Genomic DNA, 24,146 nt, shown 5'->3' on the forward strand with positions numbered 1-24,146 from the left:
GAAAAGCGAGATGCAAACCCGGCAAAACTTCAACTTCAAAACTGATGACTGAGGCAGTCGCAGTCGTAAAACTTGGCCAGGTGGGAGTTACGCTTATCCGGGGGGCTGCAACCCCACTTCCCCCTTAAAGAAGGGGGTAAACTTTGCACGGAGCAGCATCTTAAGCGATTTTCTGCTACGCCAAGCTGCACAACAATATTCACAGGATTGCACTGTTAGAAGACCCAAAACCAGGGATATTCTGGAGATCCAAAGTAAACAATGAAACAATCAAAAGGCATAAATATTATTTATCTATACCAGCTTTAATTAGATGATGAGCTGGCATTTGCATTAGCGTTTGTTGATTTTTACGATGAGGGTCTATAATATTTGCAAAAATGTTTCAAATTAGTTTTAAAGGAAATACCATATTTCTTGGTTTTTTCTTAAGATCAAATAGCAATTACTGAAATGTGGAACCCATTTTACCTCCCAGTGCATAGTATTTCCCAAAGGAAGGATAAAAAGTAGCCCGACGTAGGCGCAAAACTCGGCGAATGTGTGAGCAAATTCACGGCAAACGAAAATTAAGAAACTTGCAGCCGCCTTCTCAGACAGCGGGCTCTAAAATGGGGGCGGCGGTGGAAGGTGGTGGCCGGGGGCGTGGGAACCCTGCGCTGATTGCATCGCTCTCGAAGGATCAGAAGGACGAGGCGCGGAGAGGTGCCTCACTTATTTATGGCGCACAGGTAAACTGTGCATGTGCCATCATCTTGATAAATGTTCGCTGCCAGTGCATGACTATGGGAAATGGATTCCGAGCTGAGACGCTTCTTGATTTAGCATGCGGCTGAGTTATGCCACCAGACCACCCAACCACCCATTACATATCTACTACCCATCACCCACCTCCCTTTTGCCACCCCCCCTGGCGGAGCAACAACATCAATGAGAACTTCAATTAGGGCCTCGCCGCGCACAACTCTTGGCCCGAAGTTGCAGTTGGTCAGCAGCTAAGTGGCGGCCAAGACAGCGTTCTTGCTCTTGTTCTTGTGCTTGGGCCCCGAGCAAGAAGCTCTTACAAAGACAAATGTCGGCTAAGCTGTCCTCACTCAAAAGCTGCTCACTGAACAATATCAGGAAAATGTTTTGAATATTTCTTGACATTATAAAAAAATTATTATTTTAATGAATAGGTGTCTTTAAAATATATAAACACTTTGCTGTGTTTTCAATAAAAATGTATCCAATAAAATTATACAAAATTGGTTGTATAATCAATCACTACTTTATTATCTGTTTAAACATTAAGTGTAGATACTAAATAAATTATATTATGAATTTTTATTATTTTAATTACTATTTAAGTCTCTATATCTGAAGAAGTCAAACGCTCATCTAAATTTTAGTTACTCACTGCAAGTAGGGCTACAATAATATATATTTATTAAATTGCATTAAAATTAATTTTTCCACCAATAAATTATTACTTACACACATAAACCTTTTTTCTCAGTACCTTTTCTGCTGTCTTGCTGCGGGGCATCTTGAAAAATAAACGAGTCAGCATTTGTAGCGTTGATTGAATTGTCAGAGGTGAGCTCAGGAGTTGGGTTTTCGCCCCTGTCCGCATTTGCCGTACCCACGCCCATGCCCATACACGTCGCGAACCGGGGAGCTGGGCGCTTTTCAATTAAAACTATTGTCAACGGCAATAAGTTATACAAGTAAAGAGCACGCTGCCTCAGCAGCTGAAGCCGTTGACAGTCGCACGTACGCTTAATTAGAAAAAGTTGCATTTTTTTCCGCTCTGTCCACCTACCGGCCACGCCCTCCGCCCCCAGTCAGCTGTCAGCGGACGGGCAGCACGCCCACATTTTGCAGCGGAAGTAAATTTACACTTCACTCCTTGGCTGCACTTTTTATTCCTTTCCGACGCGAGCGAAAAGCGCGACTAATTTTCTTGAGTCCCTCCGCCGCTTTTCCTTTTTTTTGCCCGCTGCCATCGCCGAGTGCAAGTAATCCCAGAAAATTGTATAAAAAATGCAGAAACGCCCGTTGCCACCCACTCATAATTTTCTAAAAACTAAGCTGGCAGGGGAAAGGTTCAGGGGCTTGGTTATTTTACACCCGCAAAGACTGCATTTTGCTCTGTTTGCTTTCGGAGCGTGTGACTTCGTTGGCCTGCCCTTTGTTTTTATACCCAGTATTTTTTAGGGTTCAAGGAAATATCGTATTTACGCAAATGTATGCTGAAAAGGAAAAAAATGGTGACCATGAAAAAACTACTGAAAATATTTAAAAATTCTTAATTACAAAACAAATAATTTCTCAAGCTTTCTAAAAACTAAAAAATTGTTTCACATACCCCATGAATTTTATTAGGGTTGGGACAAAGTAGATTAATGCCTTCACTTCGCGGAGAGTGAGTACCGGGTATCTTATAGTCGAACCCCCCTGCCCAACCTGGCGTACTAACTTTTTTTGACGCTGTGGCTTTCACTGTTGGCTGATGGCTGATTTTCCCGGCTCCGTGGCCTTCTCCGGCTTTTCTCCCTTCGCCTTTTGACTTGCAATGGACTTTCGGACGGAAGGACGGACGGCGGCAGAACCGTGCCGGATGTCACGTGCGCATCATTTTCCAACAGCTTTGTTGCTGCTCGGCGTAATTATAACAAGGCGCAGCTTAAATTAGTTGGCTCCGACAGCAACCTGAACCCAACCTGGTAACCTGTGTGCGCTGGTTCCGTTTTTCTCGGACCCCCGGATCCCCAGATCCCTAGATCCGGGCATTCATTAAACCAGCCCCTGCTCGCATGCGATTTTTATGGCCTGACCCCCTCCGGTGGCATATGGCATATGGCGTACGGTGTATGGCGAACGGCGTTTGGTGTGGCTGGGCGTCGGTTTATTTGGCTCTTTGTTTAGTGCATTTTCTGTCAACGTCAGCGTGATTAGTTGTGCCATATTGTGCCACTCGCTTTGTTTTTCACTCAGTGCCCTGGCATTGTCATCGGGTCCTTTCGGGGTTACGGGCACAGATGAATTTCCATACACAAATTGCTGCACAAAGCAAAACTAAAGGTTGGCTTTAATCGATAAAGTAATGCTTACTGTGTATTGCACTCCATTGTCTCAATAAATCACTCGTGACTAGTCACCCCAAGGCACTAAAGCACAAAATGAGAACATTTATGAAAACTCATTTTTAATATATAGTAATTATTGATTTAAACTTTTTGTGTTTTAGAAATCATGAGTGAAGTGGAAAGTAAAAACACTCTAAAAAAGTAGCATTAGCTTTAACGTAACTAAAATATCTACAAATAATTTTAAAAATAAATTAATTTTCATCGTCTATCATTTAAAAGTGACTTCATAATCTAATTTAAAAGCCAGGAAATAAAACTAATTAATTATTAAATATTTCGACTGCATTTTAGACTGAAATTTATTTTGTTTATTTCAGATTTGAAATTTAAAAAAATAAAATGCCATTGCCGCCATTAATCCAAATTTTTTCTAAACCTCATTGACGAGCTCCCAATACATTTTTCACGGTGTGGGTCAGGTAATACCAATTAACAAAACGCCGCGTGGCACGAACTCGACCCCAAAATATATATATGTGGGCATATAGAGCCCACTTGACTTGATTCCGCTGGCATCTGTTGGCTCTTGGCTCCTGCACCCGTCTCACTCAGCTTTTGGCGCTCGGCTTTCGGTTTTCAGCTTTCTGCTTTCAGCATCCAGCTTTCCGCTTTCAGTATCCAGCGCACAGCTGCCGCTTACATCATTAACGGCATCGTTCTTCACACACGGCAACACATTAGAACACTTTAAGTTGCAACTAATGAGACTCCAAAACATAATTGTTGGCATTTAGTTAGATGAGCGGCGCCAGGTTGACACACACTCGCACTTGAAAAGTGACACGGCATGAAGATGAAGCAAATAAACAGCAACAACAGAAGGGGTTGAAGGGCTGAGTGGGCCGGGTGTGCTTAGTGGGTGGTGCTAGGTGGTCAGGAGAACGAAAACAAATGCACCTAATGACACAATTTCACACACAGACGCCAGGAGGAAAAACTGGAGCACGAAAAACTGTTATACCGCTTAACGCGAAGAGAAAGTCGGAAAAATCCCCGACGCATCTCTCTTTCGCGTGCAGGTTCGGTTTTTTCCCCGAAGCTGCTGCGGCGAATTGCGGAAAATCCCGGCCAAGTCGGGGGCCAAGAAATCGTTTGCCAGTTGAAAATAGCCAACAAAGCGAAGCAGTTCTGGCCAAGCCGGCAAATGTGACGAAAGAAAACCGAGTGACGACGCGTATTTGTGAAAAGCGAGTGATCTCCGAACTCCTGCATACGGCATACGAAAAACCCAATCCTCCGAATATTCAACTGAAATGTACCGGAATTTTCCCTATGACTGGGTATGTTTCAAACCATTTTTCTCCTCAAAATTAAAGGGGGCCGCTTTAAAAAATTCAGACATCACGTCTGGGTTTCACGTTGCAACTTGTAACCTAGTTTTTTGCAGTAATGCCATGTGTTCCCATACTTGCAAGTGTTCGTGAGTGCGGCGCGCTTTTCTTGCACTTTATGCTGCCGCGCTGTTTTCCGCCTCTTTTCCTGTGCATTTTCTTGAATTTCTGACGTATAAATTCATGCTGCAGCCCCCGAAAAACAAGAAAAAAAGCGGGGGAAAAAAAACTAAGAACATGGAAAACAAGAAGGCAGCTATGGAAAAGTGCAATGGCAGCCCGGAAGCGGCGGGCGGGCAACCGTGATTTGTATGAATGCTGCCATTAAGCTGACACGGCTTGAATACGCCCGCTCCGCGTTTTCTTCGCCAGCCAACGAGGCGTATGCGTAACGTGAAACGAGAGCCCGGCCCAGGCGGTGTATACGCTATACATGTGACTGAGGTTGGGGGAGAAAAAAAAAACTTTTAATCTGTCCGCGTATTACACAAAAGTTTGCAGACCCCCTCCACCTGAACACCATGAATTCAATTGCCATGAGTTTTATTTAGAAACAAATGGTGGCAGACTTTTCTGCGTTTCTTTCGCTGTTTTAAATGACATGAATTAAGATAACAAATTCGCAGAACACAGAAAACACCAAGCCGAACCAAACAGAACCAAACTGAACTGAAGAAAACAAGAGGAAAAACGTGGGGCAAAATGCTGTGAAACTTTTTTCCACCAAGACAAAAGCCCGTCAGGAAATTGTAGCGGAGCGCAAATAGAAAAGCCGGCAGCAACAACAATTGCTAATACTTAAGCCAAAGTCGCGACGCTGTCAAAGTCAGGAAGCTTTTTTAGGTGGGGAACGGGGGACAGCCTGCTTTTCCCTGAAAAAGTCTAATAAATTAAGCAATTTACATGAATTGTCGTTTGCTCTGCAGCGGCAGCAGCAGCCGCTTCCTTATTTTCTCTATTTTTCCCATTTTCCGCTGGGTTTTTTTCTGTATTTCCCCTTTTCCCGCCCCGCAAGACAACTCATTTGTATGTCGTGGGATTTGTCAGGGGATGAGGGCGAAAAACTTTGCCACTCGCTGACAATGATTCAAAAGGCAGGTAACCAGGGCAGAGCCAGGCAATTTGTTTAATTTCATTACATCTCAGTATGCCAGTCGATGTTGTTGCTTTGCAGCATGCGCTTATCTTTGCACATTTGCAACTTTTTCCGGTCCCATTTTCATTCCCAGCTGCCCACCCCCTTGTTGTTGTTTTTATTCGGAAATGAAATTTATGTGCATATTTTGGCCATTTTGACTTTGAGTTGTTTTTCTTGTTGCATGCTCTCTCGTATAAATGTCAACTTGAGTGCCACGGGCAGTAAGCATATGTATGCCCCTTCTATCTCTAAATATATTTATTTTTGTTTCGTTTTGTATCTAAAAGTTTTCTATGCCCCCACAGATAACCGACAACAGTTCAAAGTTTCTTTTTTTTTGTTGTTGTTTATCTGTTGTGGCAGGGGTGGCGGAAAAGTTTTTTCGGAGGGAGGCTTAGGGCTAATTTTTCGCTTAAAGTCAACATGTGGCAGAGAAACCTAATCAAACTATTGATTGTTTGACTGATTGTGGCAGCAGCTGGCAATGTTTTTATTGCGAAAGCGACAGGTAAAAGTTGCCAGCAAGCAGGCAGCAGGGAGAAGGAAGAACTTTCCCTCATCTTGGCTTTAACTTTTCGGAAAAGTTTTACGCTTTCCCTTTTGGCGCCACAGGAAATTGATTTCTGATGGTCCCAAACTCTTTTCACGAAATGGAGCCATCACGTCGCTTCGCCTCGCATCACATCACTTTGTACTGCTCTTTGTCTTCAGTTGGATTCGATTTCGCCGGGGGACAGACACACCGGTTAGGTGTTATAACCCCTTTGACATGCGTAAATATTTTCCCTGCACTCTGCTTTCTCCCCCATTTTCCCCCTCCGCATGCTCTTTATTGATTTTGCATAAGCAGCAAAGCGAGGCAGTGTGGGAAATTGAATCTCACATAAAACGCTGCAAGTACTTTGCATATAAAATCAAGTATACGACACGTTGCGCCCCGGACATGTTTGTCTTGGGGCTGCGGAGTTGTGGGCGTCGCAACTGCCAATGGAAAGATGTTCCTGGAAGGTGCCAGATGAAACCGAACATCTTGTTTTTATTAAGAACACCCAGTTTCCAGCTTGGTCAAGACCAAAGGCAAAGTTTCGCCGGCCACAACTTGCACTCTGGCACTTAATCAACAACGAAACTAAATGCGGTCGGTGGTCTCTAGTTGAGAAGTGCTCATGCTCATGACAAATGTGTAAATATCCACTGCCCAGGGTCCAATGTCCGGAGTGGCCCGAAGGCCGCAGGCAAATGCAAATGCTGTTGAAAACATTTTACCAATTGCATAAAGTTTAACTTTGCCCAAAATTGCTCAAGCACCTGCTACTCTATTTACAGTGCGATAAAAATCAAATATTTAGTAGGTACTAACAGCTACAGAAAGAAAAAGGATTAAAACCCGTTGAAGGATATCTTACAAATTAAATTCTAAATTTAACATAAAAAGTGCAATAGAATTTAAAAATAAGGTTAATGACGCATATATAACAGATGACGAAAAAATGGTGTCCTTCGATGTAGTTTCGTTGTTTCCCAGCATACCGACTGGCTTAGCACTAACAGTAATACAGTCCAAATGGAAAGACATACAAGAACACACAAAAATCCCAAAAACATTATTCATGGACATTTTAAGCTTCTGCATTACAGAAAACAGATATTTTAAGTGGGAAAATGATATATACACACAATTGAAAGGACTTCCCATGGGATCTCCTGCATCACCAATAATAGCAGACATTATTATGGAGGAAATTCTTAAACCAATTGAACAAACAAAATTCCTTACCAAATACGTTGATGATCTCTTCGCTATTGTAAAGGAAACGGAAATACAGAATACATTAAAAATATTAAACACATATCATAAAGACGTACAATTTACGATTGAAATAGAAAATGACAACAAACTTCCCTTCCTAGACGCATGTGCACACCGGATCAACAACCAAATAAAATTAAACTGGTACAAAAAGCCTATCGCCTCAGGACGAATAATTAGCTACTACTCAAAACACCCACGAAATGTTATAATAAACACAGCACAGAATCTAGCCAACCGGATTATTAATACAAGTGACAAAATTTTCCACGAAGATAATAAAATAGTTATAAAAAACATTTTAAGTAAGAATGATTTTCCACTGAAGGTTATTCATCAAATAATTAAAAATATTAACCAGAAACACAAACATCCAGAATTACAAGAAAACAAAACATACAAATCCTTTATATACATTCCTAGATTCTCCGAACGCCTTACCTTATCAAACATTTATGACCGTGACAAAATTCAATTAGCTTATAAACCTACAAAAACAATGGCATCAATATTTAGCAATATGAAAAGCAAAATTGAAATATTCGATAAACACAATATTATTTATAAAATTCCGTGTGCTGGTAACGGCTCAGAAAACTGCAATAAAATATATATTGGAACAACTAAAGCCAAACTAAAAACAAGAATAGCGGGCCACAAATCCGACATAAAAAACAACAATAATTCAAATATGCCAAAAACAGCACTTGCAGCCCACTGTGCGAGCGAACGACACTTGCCCAATTTCGATGAAGCTGGTGTGGTACAACAAGAACAACATTACAAGAAACGGTTCACACTAGAAATGCTGCACATCATCAACATACCGACAAACATTCGACTTAATTTCAAGACAGACACAGAAAACGTCGCACATATATACAGACACTTACTGGACAAACAAAAATACGTAGGTTAGTTACTCTCTTGACTCCGCGGCAGACGCTCGATTTTTTCGTTTTTTTGTCGCGTAACAAAAATTGTATGTATTTTTTGTAACATTAGTTTTATACGTTGTTTATAATTTGCGTGTTGTTGCTAGCCCCTGAAGACGGACTCCGATGCGGGACCGAAATATATTGGGAAAAATTGGAAACAAAAACTGTGTTTTATTACATGGATCCATGACCTTGAGCCAGCCAAACAAAACATTAAGTACAAAACAGGTCGCCAAAAACAACAAAAAGTTAAAAAAAATAAAAAAAAAAAAAAAAAAAAAAATATTTTTTATATTATGAAATAAATATGAAAAATTGGTAACAGATTTATTTGATTAAAATTTGATACATTTCAAACATGATTTTTTTTCCGTGTTCCTCCAGCTTTTACTTTAACTTGGGGGTCCCGAAAATATGCTATGTTCGTTGCATAATTATTTTTTTATGCCCAGCGAAACATACATTTTGTCACTTGCTGTGGGTAAAATGGCATTTTTGCGCTTATTTAAGCCATTGCATAAATTTCAACTGAAAATGAATGCCAAACCACACACGGCCTGTGTGTTGGTGTGTATGCAAATTTACTCTGTGGCCGAGGGGAAAATGGAGGGGGGTTTTTGCGAAGAGGTTCCTGGGGCAAGTGCAGGAGCCAGGACCGGAGCATAATGTGTGCTGGCCTTTAGCAACCAGACAGACGTGTTTCAGACATTTAGCATATAGCCACACACTCACACACACACGCAGAGGAAGTACACCCACTCACACACACATGCGCACGCTTCAATGTCAAAGTTGTCCAAAGAATGTGTGCGAAAATATTTTGCGAAATAAGGCGCGAATGAAAAATTTATAAAATATTCAAATAAGCACTTCGCATTTTAGCACCACGATAAGGAAACACTCGAACATGCCGTCCTGCGCTCATAAAAAATATCTGTGGCTGTCGCAAAAAATTACACAAATATGCAAAATTTTAATAAAATTAAGCGAAATGCAGAGAGTATTTACGGGGATTGGGGGTGGGTTACAAATTCGCAGTCTAACTTTTTTTAATGCAAAACCAAAGTCCTCAAACTTAAGCTATAAAAGCAAAAACGTCTCCATTCGCCCAAAATAAAATGATAAAAAAATAACGAAGCAACAAGAGGAGGAAAACTATTTAAGTTTTAAGCGTTTGACGCTTTACAACCGCAAAATGTCGACACAAAGTTTCACACGCGTCCCGCCACCCCCTCGCTACCCTTGTTTTGCCCGGAAAATGGGGAAAATGCCAAGCTGAGCAACGGCATCACTTCATTGCCATGTTAACCCAAAGTCATAAAGTCAAGGATAAAATGCAAAAGTGCCGAAGTTTTAATTTAAATTTGAGCAGCTACGCGGGCAGCGCAGATAAAAAATATGATCACGCAAAAATAATACAGAGCTGGAAACTTTTTGTCAGGCCAAAACAGAATGCACGACTCGGGCCCTTTTCTTTTTCCTCGCTTGCTCCCCAAGTTGCCAATAATTCAGCGCTTTCCTCAGATACAGAAATTGAAGTTCCGAGGACGCTGACAAATGCACATGAAAAAATAGATAGTAAATCAGCTTTGGGTTAAAATTGTATATTAAAATAATGTATTCAAAAAATCTACTTTTTGTGCTTAAATAAATTCGGTAAAAACAATGTGTATTTCTGAATTTCAATTGACTTTCTTGCCATATTTTCGCTGTGTGTGGAAAGAAGCTTTGCGGGAGAAAGTAATGAAAGATGGCGAAGAAAGCGCCGCAGAAGAGTTACGATGCCTTTGAGTAAAACACTTTCTGCGGTCGCCCAGCCAGCCGCCGTCGCTTTCGAGCTGCGCCGAGCGTTATCTGCATAACTCATACGCACTGTGGCCGCCTAGTTTATACGAGAGCAGGGAAAAGCGCCAACAGCCAGGAGCTGCAGAAATTTGCAACACATGGCGGACTCCTGCTACTCGCCTACACACACACACGCGGACACATGGTGCGATTTAAGCTTACGTAAATATGGCCAGACTTTCCAGCTTTTCCCCGGCATTTTTTCATTCTCCTAACAACATTTTCCCTCGCGCCACTGGCTTATCGACTTGGGCTCCCGGCAGCTAGGTAAACTCCTCGCCGCACGACTCGGGTATTATCTATGCATGAGTGTTTTTAATTTCTCCCCAACCATCCGACGATTTTTTGCACTGATGCCCTGATTAAGCTGCAGCTTCCCAGTTGTTAAGGGCCACTTCCCTCCGAATACTGCATTAAATTCCGCACTCTAGTTATTGATATAAAATCCTCAAGTCTTTGGAGGTGCTAAAACTTGTTCACACTAGTTATGGAATTCAAGCGGTAAATAACAGGTTCACGAGGAGTAAATATTGCATTTTTCACTTCCATTTCGTTATCAGTAATTTAAGTATTGATTGATTAATTGATTTGATTTTATTCGCTCAAGGAGCTTAAAATATTAAAAAGCACACATTTAATTAGCAAAATATTTCGAATATTTTTCCTGCGTATTCAAAGCAGATCTCCTTTCTTTAGTTCCATCTACTCAAAGCTCAACTCCTTTGCAAGCTGACCTCAGCTGTCGCCATCCATCAAACGCCAACAGATCCTTGGCCACCAAAGAGTTGCTCGGCCATCCAAGGCTATCCATTTCGTGTGGCTCACTCATCTCATTCACGCCCACGCAATGAATAAAAGGCCAAGGAGTGCGTTTGAAGAAGGAGCGAAACAACAAGACTCCTTCTGTTTTCCCACACCATTTTCACGCCAGTTTCCATGGCGCACTGAGCGAGTTTTCCCGCAATGAATGGCTGAATGACAGGCAAAATGAATGGCACTGTCGGGTATGTCCTGCACGCTGGAGGGGGTAATGGGTATCGTGGCATTGTGGTGGTATGTGTAGTGGACACAGGACGATCCGTGTGACTAATGCAGGAGCATGGAATTGACAGGCAGCGTGCTCCAACAGCCCAAGACAATGGGCAATAAAGTCCTAAAGGCTAACACAGAAAATACAGGACGACGTGAAACGGGAATGGGAATTTGGCCGTTTTTCTGGCCCAAAACTTGCGAAAGATTTTTTTTTGGTAAGACTTTATTACTAAAAAAACTCTTTTGAAAATAAGGTACATTAATTAATAAACTATTTTTAAAAGCTTGTACATTTATTTTTGGATCGATCACTAATGGCCCATCACCGATGGTCATGACAAAAAGGCGACAAAATCGATGTTGGCACAAGACAAGGTGGTGACTGGCCTACTTGGAGGAACCACAAGGGAGTCGTAAAGTATCCACTAGTGGCGACCTCCAAAAGGGTAACTTCCACAAGTCGCAAATCATTTAATTTGCCGTCGAAGAAAAGTTTTCGGTCCGAGGGTTCGAAACACTCAACAAAGAATGTCTGGGTCATGGCAGACAGGTAAACAATGGGTTCTGCAAAATTTCATTAGCCAGTCAGAAATAACAAATGTAAGCTAAAAACACAACTGATTGCGATCCTCATACCCACTGGAATTATCGAATAAGACGTAAAAAGTGGAAAACATGAGATGCAGACGAAGAGAGGTTGTCATTGGTATTACGTCCTCGAATCCGACAGAGATTGGATGTGTGGCAAATGAAAGTTTCACTGCTGATTGAGTCAATGATGATGCCATTAAAAGTCGCAAATTGATGTTTTTGTTTCAAATACATGCATGTGTGTGTGTCTCCATCTGTGTTCGTTTGTGTCTGTGTGTGCCAATTACAAGCGTTAGACGCTGTTATTCGCATTCTAACAACGGAAACAAGCCAGAGATTTATTTTTGATATTTCCGCTTTGGTGGAGCAGCAGCAGCAAAACATCAGGGAGAAACTTTTTCGATAAAAATGTAAATTTATTGGATATGTGTGACAAACACGCTACAGTATGTGTACACTGCAAAAAGTAACATAAAAATATTTTGCAACTCCATTAATTTTTAAAATAATGTATTTAATTAATCAAAAATTATATTATTTATAAACTTTGAGTTTTGTATATTTTTAACTAATATCGAAAATTTAAGGAAACACCTTTTCCTCTATTGTGATAAACATTTTTATAATACTTTTGTTTTTTCTTAGGCTTAGTATTCAACCCAACAAAAAGTCGTCCAAAACAAAAAACTTCATATGAAAAACAACGTCAAAATATTTCGTTTCATATTAAGTTTTGTAACGCTTGTGGCAGATAAAAGGGGCTAGCAGAGCCACCTAGGGGTCAAACGGTGGTGGTGCCGCCATCTACTTTTCGGCTGGGGTATTACCAGTGGGGCAGAGGAGGAAACTCTGGAGGGGATAGAATTCGGAGACAAAGAGGCAACAGAGCCAATTGTCAAGGTTGCCAAAATGGCGAAGTCATAGTCTGGGAGAGCGGTGGTGACTCCAACCTGGATCCGCGCGCCACAGTGATTCTTTCCGTTTTTGGCAGTCGAAGAGTGCAGTTGGGTTTAATGTGTGCAACAGTTTAAACGGCCCAGAAACACTAAACGGAAAATCTCGAAAGGTATTCAATCTGGAAACCAAAAATCTGCGCTGAATCCTAAAATTAGGGTTTGGCGCTTAATGCTGAATAAATTATACACCCATGATCGGGAGCGAGCCGCTGCAAGCGAAACGACGACCCCCCATCTCCCCAAAGGGAACATTATTGATTTTAATTATCGTTATTTAACGCTAAGAGAAAGGCATATTTGTCAAATTTCTATCTCAGGAGCGTAGGCAAATCCGGTGTATTTTGCGAATCGAACCGCCAAGTCTCCAGAAAGTTGGTCGATTCAACTTCAGTCAACCAGAGTTTGAATTCGCCGAAATATCAGTCAATCCCGCTTCGTCTCTCTCCCCTAATTCGCAAAGCTTCCCGTGTGGTGGGCTTGAGTGGAATTATGAGAGAGTAGTTTTCCTTGGCCAGCGCGTGACATCGGTCGCAAGATCTCCGAGTGGCCGTAAAAGAACCGGGAAAAGGAGTGGAAACGCCGGGAAAAATCTAAGAAAAGCAGTGAAAATGTCCGGCTGGATGCGTGTCGTCGGATTAATAAATTAAGTTTTTTTTTGTACTAGTGTTAGTGGTGTTAGTGTACGAAAACCCCATCAAGAGTGGAAAAAAGGCCCGAAGAAAAGGCGGAGAATCGGGAAATGTAAGTTAAAGTCAAAAGTCAATAGATAAAACCCGAAAGGCCCAAAAGAAGTGAAAAAAAGGGAAAGAGAGATAAGAGAAGAGTGTGCCGTGAAAAAAGCAGTTGCAGAGATGTGCTTGATCGGGTACAGTGGGTAGAATAGTGTATATTTTTTTGGTTTTTTTTATGTTCACAGCAATCGGAAAACCTCACGGAAGCGCTTTCGTCGATGGAACCCCCGAGTTCTGGTGAGTGAAGTTTCACGAGTAAAGAAATACATTCTATAAACCAAAGCCCAAAAGATCGATATTTGCCCCACTGTCCCAAGTCCCTTTAAGCGAATGCGAAAGTAAAAAGAATTAGAATTTCTCGGCCATCTCTATAACGGATAAACGGGGAATGGCATACGTGCAATTTCAAGGGCAAGCTCTCTCTCCCTTACCGGAACAGCGGAATTGAAATTCAAGGGCAATTTAAAATGTGGGTCAATGTCTTTGCGGCGAATTCGCAGACTCTTGTTTTCTTTGATTTTTAATGCATTATTTTGGCTGCTGAACGATATCCCATTTCCTTTGAATTCTCCGAGGTTTCTTTTTGGTTATTTTATTTTTTAGTTAATCGAGCTATTTAAATTTTATTCATGTTCGAGTCTATTTTATTTTCGGTAGAAATATTCTAATCTAGAAAAGACATTTTTTATTTATTCTTTTATAATTGCCAATTAGTCCTATTTATAATCCCGCTCGCTAGCGAAGATATTTGCATGCATTTATATTAATATCTGTTTCATTATGCCTGTTAGTATTAAGTTGTTTTATTAGGATTTAAAATATATTTTATAATGTATTAGAAAAACCCTTTGTTTGCCTAAGACTAGGATGATTCCCCTGTAAAAACCTTTCAGCGATCCCAAAAGGGGCCATTCGATAAATAAGTTGAGATCAGGTGCAGAATGGCCAAGGCAGGGAGGGCATCCGCAATTCCTCTAAGAACATCTGAGGACTACTAGGGATATTCGAGGAGCTTCTACCTATTGTTGTCTGTCTGTTTGTCTGTATACGATTGTTCTCCCGCTATCCAATTCTTGTCGTAGCACGCAGTTGATATATTTCTTTGAAAATGAATAGAGGCTGAAGAATTAAGGACAAGATCACCACCCCACCAACCGACAAGGAGCAAGCTGGACCTTAGCGCGTGCGTCCTGAACTCTTCCATCATCATCTAAGCCGAGAAATTCGTTACAATAATAATTATTCTTTTCATAAATAATCTGGCGCCCAAAGTGGTGGCGAAAATCGTTTTAAAAAAATTGAAAAATTATGCAAGAAAACACAGACGCAATCAGACAAACACTTTCTCTATATCTTTTGTCGGCTTTGGCAGTTTCAAGGCGGGCTAAAAGAAAATGTGTTTACATTTTAGCCACGGTTGCCGCGATACTCAGCAAAGCATCTATCTTTCATTCTCATTTTAATTTCTAAATCAGGTGCATAGGATCTATAGTTGAACCACTTGTCCGCAAGTGAACAGCTAGCCACGGCTGAGATAGGAAAAAAGGGTGAGAAAAATCTTTTCTATTTACTTTAGTTTAGGGATCAATAGCAAAGTAGAGCTAGACGCTTGGATTAACAGATGGGAAGAATTATCATTAATTCTGCACTGGCCACGGATAGTTAGACGGCGCTAAAGACCCCATCTTTTTAATAAACCGGTTGGCATCACGCTGTTGAAGCGCATTGGATCTACAGATGAATTTTCTTCAATAAGAAATCTTCTGACCACGCCTCACAATGAAATTGATAGACCATTCGGGAAAATAGGGCATATTGTTGATTTTTGATTCTGAGCTGGCAAAGCAAACAACATTTGTTTAATTGCTGTTTTGACTTGGTATTTTGTCAAAGCATTTTCTGCTGACTTGGAAATTAGCTCTGCATAAGCAACAATTAAAAATTTATTTTTCATCTTCTTTTTACTCCAGAAACTCCAAAGAAAATCGCTGTTTAGTATTTTGGCAGGGAAAGAACCTACGTCAAAAGGCAAACTATTTTTATGAATTTATTGATTTATTACTTTTTCATTGTTTATTATCATATCAAAGCAAGAGATCAAATTCTCTTCAAATTATTTCATTTTAATATATTTAATTATTTACATTGATTCTTATTGGGATTAAGCACAAAAGACAGATTTGTTTCAGATCGGTTGTTGATTAGCTTAACCTCAGGTCGAAAGAAAAAAAAAAAAAATCCAAAAGAAAAATGGCGGACGAAGAGGAGGTGCCGGGGGTAAGCAAACCAAAGTGTACACTGTGCGATAAAGATTTGTCAACGGCCACAACATACAAAACGAAATGTGGTCATGAGTTCCACAAGTCGTGTATAACAGCTCATTCAAAAATTCACCGAGAATGTCCAATCTGTGGGGTCTCGTGTTTCCAAGGTCAAACCAACAACAAACCACCTGAAAATTTACCAGCGCAAGCGGGAAAACCTAGTGAGAATCGTACTGAACCAGATGTAGGAAATCTAGTCAATCAGGCAGTGCAGAGCATGAAGAACGAATTGCTGACCCAGCTGACGCAGCAAATGGCTCAACTAATTGAGAGAAACATCTCAGTACTCGTTAATCGCAATAACCAAATTCCGGATGTCGAGAATTTGAGCGTTAATTGGCAGGAGTCTGGAAGGCCCAATAGCCAAAACTCAGCTAACTTCGCTTCTCATTCAAGATTTACTCCTGGTAGCGTAGGTTCCGATTTGTTCAGTAGGCCAGACAAGGTGGGTCATATCATGAACAGTTGGAAAATTCGTTTTAATGGTAGTTCTGAGGGCATAAGTGTGGACAATTTTATTTATCGGGTGGAAGCCTTAACCCATCAGACTTTAGAAGGAAATTTTGATGTTTTGTGTGGGAATGCCAGTCTGCTATTTGATGGCAAAGCTCGAGAGTTTTACTGGCGATTTCACAAAGCCACCAAAGAACTTTGTTGGGATCTTCTTTGTCAGGCTATGAGGAAGCAATTTCGAGACACGAGAACAGATGTCGACATTAGGGAAGCAATACGCGATAGGAAGCAGAAAGAAAGGGAAAGCTTCGACTGTTTCTATGATGCGATCGTCGCTCTAATGGACAGTTTGGAAACGCCTCTCTCAGAAAAATCAATTGTGGAAACTCTGAGTAGGAATCTACGACCAGAAATACGACACGAACTTTTAAACATTCAGGTACAATCAGTCGATCAGTTAAGGGAAATTTGTAGGCGACGGGAGAGTTTTTTGGAGGAGGTAAGGCGAAATGGATCTTATCAAAAAGCTACACCGTTTCGGAAACAAGTTTCTGAACTTGTAGAAGAGCTTATGTCCGATGACGCTTCTGAATTTTCCGAATCTGAATTAGAAGTAGAAGTTGGAGCGATGGCTATATTCTGCTGGAATTGCCGCCAAGAGGGTCATCGTTACCAAGATTGCACAGCGAAACGCAAACTCTTTTGCTGGGGCTGTGGCAAGCCAAATACTTATAGGACATCTTGTGCCAAATGTCAAAAAAACGAGAGAACGAACACACAGCCTCGTCAGCCGCAGTGTGTTCAGCGTCAACGGTCGACGAATCCCGAAGCGAATCAATAGTTTTTCCAAAGTCAGTCGCAAAAGTAGAAGATCTTAGTCCTACATCTGTATGGCCAAGCTTAGTTAAATTAAACTCAAACTCTTTAAAAATTCAACACCATATAAAATTGCAGAAATCACATTCAAGAAATGCGCAACGAATGAGAAATTATTGGGCAGCTATAAAAACAATTAATGCAATTCGTTTTAAGGGAAAAGATAAACGTCCCTATGCCGAAGTGCGTGTCTTAGATCGGATAGTTTTGGGTCTATTAGATACTGGAGCTGCGGTAAGCGTTATAGGTGGAAATCTGGCTCAGCAAATATTAAGAAGTCGAATACCGTTCAAACGAGGGCTGTCTTCAGTAAATACTGCAGATGGAAAAAAACAAGAAGTAGTGGGACGAATTAATACCCCTGTCCGATATAGAGATCAAGAAGAGACACTGGATCTGCATTTGATTCCATCCCTTAGCCAAGATTTATATTTGGGTATTGATTTTTGGTCCAAATTCCAGTTGCTACCACCAGAAATGGAAATTTCCGAAATAGTATCTTCAACCCATGATCTTTCAGCTCAGCAAGACGAGGATTTGAAAAAAGTCATTAGCAAGTTTCCTTCATTTTCCGTATCTGGTTTAGGGAAAACTTCCGTCCTGTCTCATTCAATTGATGTTGGGGATGCTAAGCCCGTGAAGCAGCGTCATTTCCCAGTGTCACCAGCTGTGGAAAAACTTTTATATGCAGAAGTGGATCGGATGCTTAAGCTGGGAGTGATTGAAGAATCAGATAGCCCGTGGTCGTCACCAGTGGTTTTGGTTCAAAAACCGGGGAAGGTTCGACTTTGTTTAGACAGTAGAAAGGTTAATGCGGTTACCAGAAAAGATGCTTATCCTCTTCCACAAATAGACGGTATTCTAGGGCGCTTACCGAAGGCCATGTATATATCTAGTTTGGACTTAAAAGACGCATATTGGCAGGTACCCCTTGACCCAGATTCTCGTGACAAGACGGCCTTTACCATACCCGGAAAGCCGCTTTACCAATACAAAGTCATGCCCTTTGGTCTGACAAATGCTTCGCAAACCATGACACGTCTGATGGATAAAGTCATCCCGGCAGAATTAAGAAATGAAGTTTTCGTTTATCTCGACGACTTGTTAATCGTTTCTGATGGTTTTGAGTCACATTTAAGGGTATTGGGGATAGTTGCTGGCCACATCAAGGCAGCAGGTCTCACGCTTAATGTTGAGAAAAGTAAATTTTGCATGCGTTCGGTGAGATACCTGGGCCACATCGTAGGAGAGGGCGTTATAAAAACTGACCCGGATAAGATATCCGCGATGACCGAGTTTCCACTGCCAACATCATTGAAAAGCCTCCGACGATTTTTAGGAATGGTCGGATGGTATCGCAAGTTCATCAAGAACTTTGCGTCGGTAGCAGCGCCCCTGACAGATCTATTAAAGCCGAGACGGAAGTTCGTGATGACCCCCGAAGGAAAACAAGCATTTGAAGAACTAAAAGGTAGATTATGTTCAGCACCTGTTCTCCGAAGTCCTGATTTTGGGAAGCCATTCTTCGTGCAGTGTGACGCCAGCAAATCCGGTGTCGGGGGAGTATTGGTACAAAAAACTAGCGAGGGCGATGAATACCCAATAGCATTCGTTTCGAAAAAGTTAAACAAGGCTCAACGGAATTATTCCGTCACGGAACAAGAATGTCTGGCGGCAATAGTTTGTATCAATAGGTTCAGGGCTTACGTGGAGGGCCACGAATTTACTGTTATCACGGATCATGCCTCGTTAAAATGGCTTATGACGCAGACGGACTTACACTCGCGATTGGCTCGTTGGTCGCTGAAGTTACAAGCCTTCAAGTTCAAGATCGAGCATCGTAGCGGTAGACTGAACGTTGTGCCGGATGCACTATCGCGAGTGAACGAAGAGATGGCATCGCTAGATGCAAATCAAGGATTACTGGTCGATTTGGACTCAGCAGAGTTTAACTCGGCAGAATATAAAGACTTTGCTGACGGGGTGAAATCTAACAACGATAAATTGCCAGATATTAAAGTAGTCGATGGCTTAGTGTACAAGAAGACGGAATTTTCTACGGGTGATGCTTTGCACGATCAGTTTATCTGGAAACTTTGGATTCCAAAAGGCTTAATTCAGGAGGTCCTAAAGAATGCACATGATCACCCCATGGCTTCACACGGTGGAATTCACAAAACACTAGAGCGAGTGCGAAGGTATTATTATTGGCCTGGATTGATTAAAGATGTGAAATCTTATGTGTTAGCCTGTGATACGTGCAAGATGACCAAAGCACCAAATTCCGTGCAAAGACCGCCCATGGGTGTACCTCCAGAGTCGGAGAGATTCTTTCAAAGAATATATATGGACTTTTTGGGGCCGTATCCACGTTCCAAAAGCGGTAATATTGGCATTTTTATCGTATTGGATCACTATTCCAAATTCGTCTTCTTAAAGGCCGTAAAAAAATTAACGGCTGATGTGATTATTAAATATCTGCAACAGGAATTGTTTCACACCTTTGGAGTACCCGAAACGATAGTTTCTGATAATGGGTCCCAATTCAAATCTGACGCATTTCAAAAGTTTTTACGTAGCTATAAAGTGGGTCACACTTTTACGGCAGTGTACTCGCCGCAATCTAATGCGTCTGAGCGGGTAAACAGATCGGTCATAGCGGCTATTCGATCGTACGTTAGGCCCGACCAAAAGAACTGGGACGAAGAACTGAGCAGCATTTGTTGTGCGTTGAGATCGGCCGTACATTCTAGCTTGGGTACAAGTCCCTACTATATGGTATTTGGGCAACAGTTTGTTGGGTCTGGGTCAACTTATAAGTTGCTGAGGGCGTTGGGATTGTTGCAGGATCGTTCTGTGGCTTTCTCTAAGGAAGATTCTCTGGAATTGGTACGGGGGAAAGCCGTTGAAATAATGAAAAAACAGAACGCCAAAAATGAGCGACTTTACAATCTCCGCTCTAGAGAAATTTCCTATAGTGTTGGCCAAGAAGTGTTTCGTAAAAATTATAAACAAAGCAATTTCCAAGCGGGATATAATGCCAAGCTGGGCCCAAGTTATGTCAAGGCTAGGGTGCGCAAAAAGGTGGGAAATTCGTATTATGATTTGGAGGATCTACAAGGCCACTTTGTTGGAAGGTATCATGCAAAGGATATGAGGCAATAATCAACTGCCTCCAGCGTGTTGGTATCAGTCTTGGGGGTATCATCCCCAACACTGATCTTGTGGAGGGGGTGATTTGTAACGCTTGTGGCAGATAAAAGGGGCTAGCAGAGCCACCTAGGGGTCAAACGGTGGTGGTGCCGCCATCTACTTTTCGGCTGGGGTATTACCAGTGGGGCAGAGGAGGAAACTCTGGAGGGGATAGAATTCGGAGACAAAGAGGCAACAGAGCCAATTGTCAAGGTTGCCAAAATGGCGAAGTCATAGTCTGGGAGAGCGGTGGTGACTCCAACCTGGATCCGCGCGCCACAGTGATTCTTTCCGTTTTTGGCAGTCGAAGAGTGCAGTTGGGTTTAATGTGTGCAACAGTTTAAACGGCCCAGAAACACTAAACGGAAAATCTCGAAAGGTATTCAATCTGGAAACCAAAAATCTGCGCTGAATCCTAAAATTAGGGTTTGGCGCTTAATGCTGAATAAATTATACACCCATGATCGGGAGCGAGCCGCTGCAAGCGAAACGACGACCCCCCATCTCCCCAAAGGGAACATTATTGATTTTAATTATCGTTATTTAACGCTAAGAGAAAGGCATATTTGTCAAATTTCTATCTCAGGAGCGTAGGCAAATCCGGTGTATTTTGCGAATCGAACCGCCAAGTCTCCAGAAAGTTGGTCGATTCAACTTCAGTCAACCAGAGTTTGAATTCGCCGAAATATCAGTCAATCCCGCTTCGTCTCTCTCCCCTAATTCGCAAAGCTTCCCGTGTGGTGGGCTTGAGTGGAATTATGAGAGAGTAGTTTTCCTTGGCCAGCGCGTGACATCGGTCGCAAGATCTCCGAGTGGCCGTAAAAGAACCGGGAAAAGGAGTGGAAACGCCGGGAAAAATCTAAGAAAAGCAGTGAAAATGTCCGGCTGGATGCGTGTCGTCGGATTAATAAATTAAGTTTTTTTTTGTACTAGTGTTAGTGGTGTTAGTGTACGAAAACCCCATCAAGAGTGGAAAAAAGGCCCGAAGAAAAGGCGGAGAATCGGGAAATGTAAGTTAAAGTCAAAAGTCAATAGATAAAACCCGAAAGGCCCAAAAGAAGTGAAAAAAAGGGAAAGAGAGATAAGAGAAGAGTGTGCCGTGAAAAAAGCAGTTGCAGAGATGTGCTTGATCGGGTACAGTGGGTAGAATAGTGTATATTTTTTTGGTTTTTTTTATGTTCACAGCAATCGGAAAACCTCACGGAAGCGCTTTCGTCGATGGAACCCCCGAGTTCTGGTGAGTGAAGTTTCACGAGTAAAGAAATACATTCTATAAACCAAAGCCCAAAAGATCGATATTTGCCCCACTGTCCCAAGTCCCTTTAAGCGAATGCGAAAGTAAAAAGAATTAGAATTTCTCGGCCATCTCTATAACGGATAAACGGGGAATGGCATACGTGCAATTTCAAGGGCAAGCTCTCTCTCCCTTACCGGAACAGCGGAATTGAAATTCAAGGGCAATTTAAAATGTGGGTCAATGTCTTTGCGGCGAATTCGCAGACTCTTGTTTTCTTTGATTTTTAATGCATTATTTTGGCTGCTGAACGATATCCCATTTCCTTTGAATTCTCCGAGGTTTCTTTTTGGTTATTTTATTTTTTAGTTAATCGAGCTATTTAAATTTTATTCATGTTCGAGTCTATTTTATTTTCGGTAGAAATATTCTAATCTAGAAAAGACATTTTTTATTTATTCTTTTATAATTGCCAATTAGTCCTATTTATAATCCCGCTCGCTAGCGAAGATATTTGCATGCATTTATATTAATATCTGTTTCATTATGCCTGTTAGTATTAAGTTGTTTTATTAGGATTTAAAATATATTTTATAATGTATTAGAAAAACCCTTTGTTTGCCTAAGACTAGGATGATTCCCCTGTAAAAACCTTTCAGCGATCCCAAAAGGGGCCATTCGATAAATAAGTTGAGATCAGGTGCAGAATGGCCAAGGCAGGGAGGGCATCCGCAATTCCTCTAAGAACATCTGAGGACTACTAGGGATATTCGAGGAGCTTCTACCTATTGTTGTCTGTCTGTTTGTCTGTATACGATTGTTCTCCCGCTATCCAATTCTTGTCGTAGCACGCAGTTGATATATTTCTTTGAAAATGAATAGAGGCTGAAGAATTAAGGACAAGATCACCACCCCACCAACCGACAAGGAGCAAGCTGGACCTTAGCGCGTGCGTCCTGAACTCTTCCATCATCATCTAAGCCGAGAAATTCGTTACAGTTTTTGTATTGGACGAGTTTTTGTTGGGTTGAGTGCTAGCCCTTAAACGTAAGTTCTATAAAGAAAACAACATTTTATCTCAGTGTGTATGTGGTACACTAACATTCACAAGATTCAAATGCGAATGACAATAATGCTCATGTTGCCGTTGATGAAGCAAAAAATAAACTTTGAGAAAGGAAGGGGAAGAGCTGTGATCTCTGCTCATCACGCACGACTTGAATCAAATTTTTATGGTTTTTTATTGACACATTTTGATATGCCAGTTAACAATAATTCATTCATTTGGCTTTGAGTTCATCGTTTCTAGTTAGTTTGTTGTCAGGCCAACTTACATTTTAGTAGTTTTCCATGTCTCTTTTATGTAGCGTTACAAATTATGTATATTCAGCCGAAAAACTTTGGGTATTACGAGAAGGAATTTATAACACAAAAGCTCATAATTCCTTTTCTTAGGCAATTTCTAAGGAAAAGAGCTTGGACATCGTAAAAGAACGTAGGTGGCCTAGACAATAGGCGTAGAGTATAAAAAACTTGGTTTAATGGCAAAATTAAGTTATGACCAGGCATAAAAAGTTGCCCAAGTAATAATGTTTCTCAAAGAGTTATTTTTGTCAATAAATGTATCATGAAATGATATACTCAATGCCCGCTGAAGAGTAAGCTCATAATTAAAATATTACGAAAACAAACAAGCAGCTAAAATGGCCAACTGCCATGGAATTTAATTAATAAATAAATCAGGGCACTCAGACAGGCAAACAAAATAAATAGTAATTAATACAAAATAATTATGTATTTAAGCGGCATAATAAATATTAAAAAAAAGCGCCAAATGCAAATATTATTTCAGACAGCAGAAGGCAGAAATTAATGACCAGAAAAACAGCACTTAATAGTAAATGCAATTTAAAGCGAACGGAACTGTGAAAATGCAGTCGTTGCAGACTTCTCGAATGGCAGTGAAAAAATGCTCAAAGGAATTCGACACAAGGACGCAAAAGGACGAGAAGTCCACCAAAGACGTCGACAACGTTATCGGGTGGAAATTATTTCCCAACAGAGTCGTCGAGCAGGGAACACAATCACATTCCCCTTAAATGATTGGAGGGATAAAACATATTTTTAAATCAAAGCTGGGTAGCAAAAAAGGGGACCTAACCGCTATTAGGCCGTATTGAGTACGGAAAAGGGGCAGCGGCGGTGCCAAATCCAAAAAGGTTACAAATAGCTATCATAAAAACTTTATTTGTGCAAAGGATTGAAAACAAGAGTCGACCAAGGGACAAAAGACGACGACATCCCATGCATGCCAAAGTCGCTGTCTCACTCAACTCGATTTTGCACGAAGAAAAAAAATTAAAGAAATATTATAGCAAACCTGTTTAGAAAAAAATGTACATATGAGTATATATTTTTTAAATATTTATTTTTGACGCAGCTTTTGATAAAATCAGGGACCGAAAATAATGATTATTTTTTTTTTGAGTAAAAAATAAAAATCACCATTTAATGATTATTTTGTAAGCGAAAAAAATATCGCTCAGAAATAATGATTATTT

The 24,146-nt window shown here is 41.0% G+C and overlaps 2 protein-coding genes across 2 annotated transcripts in view; one reads left to right on the forward strand and one right to left on the reverse strand.

Moving 5' to 3' along the window:
- Positions 1 to 3,678: 3,678 nt before the first annotated feature.
- LOC108056186 (uncharacterized) lies at positions 3,679 to 3,864 on the reverse strand. The gene has a single exon (XM_017139891.2). It carries the CDS (start codon positions 3,862 to 3,864, stop codon positions 3,679 to 3,681), a length of 186 nt encoding a protein of 61 aa, XP_016995380.1.
- Positions 3,865 to 4,255: 391 nt separating this feature from the next.
- The window catches only part of beat-IIb (beaten path IIb), a 46,757-nt gene continuing 26,866 nt past the window's right edge, over positions 4,256 to 24,146 (forward strand). The window contains exon 1 of the mRNA XM_017139900.3: positions 4,256 to 4,414. The gene's annotated coding sequence lies outside the window, so the exon portion shown is untranslated. The remainder of the gene's footprint in view (positions 4,415 to 24,146) is intronic.

Source organism: Drosophila takahashii, chromosome 3R (assembly GCF_030179915.1).
Source record: "Drosophila takahashii strain IR98-3 E-12201 chromosome 3R, DtakHiC1v2, whole genome shotgun sequence".
Taxonomy (NCBI): Eukaryota; Metazoa; Arthropoda; class Insecta; order Diptera; family Drosophilidae; genus Drosophila; species Drosophila takahashii.

Bases quoted from the DNA above. Each gene is read 5' to 3' on its own strand.
- LOC108056186 (XM_017139891.2), bottom strand. From the start codon at position 3,864: ATGCCAACAATTATGTTTTGGAGTCTCATTAGTTGCAACTTAAAGTGT.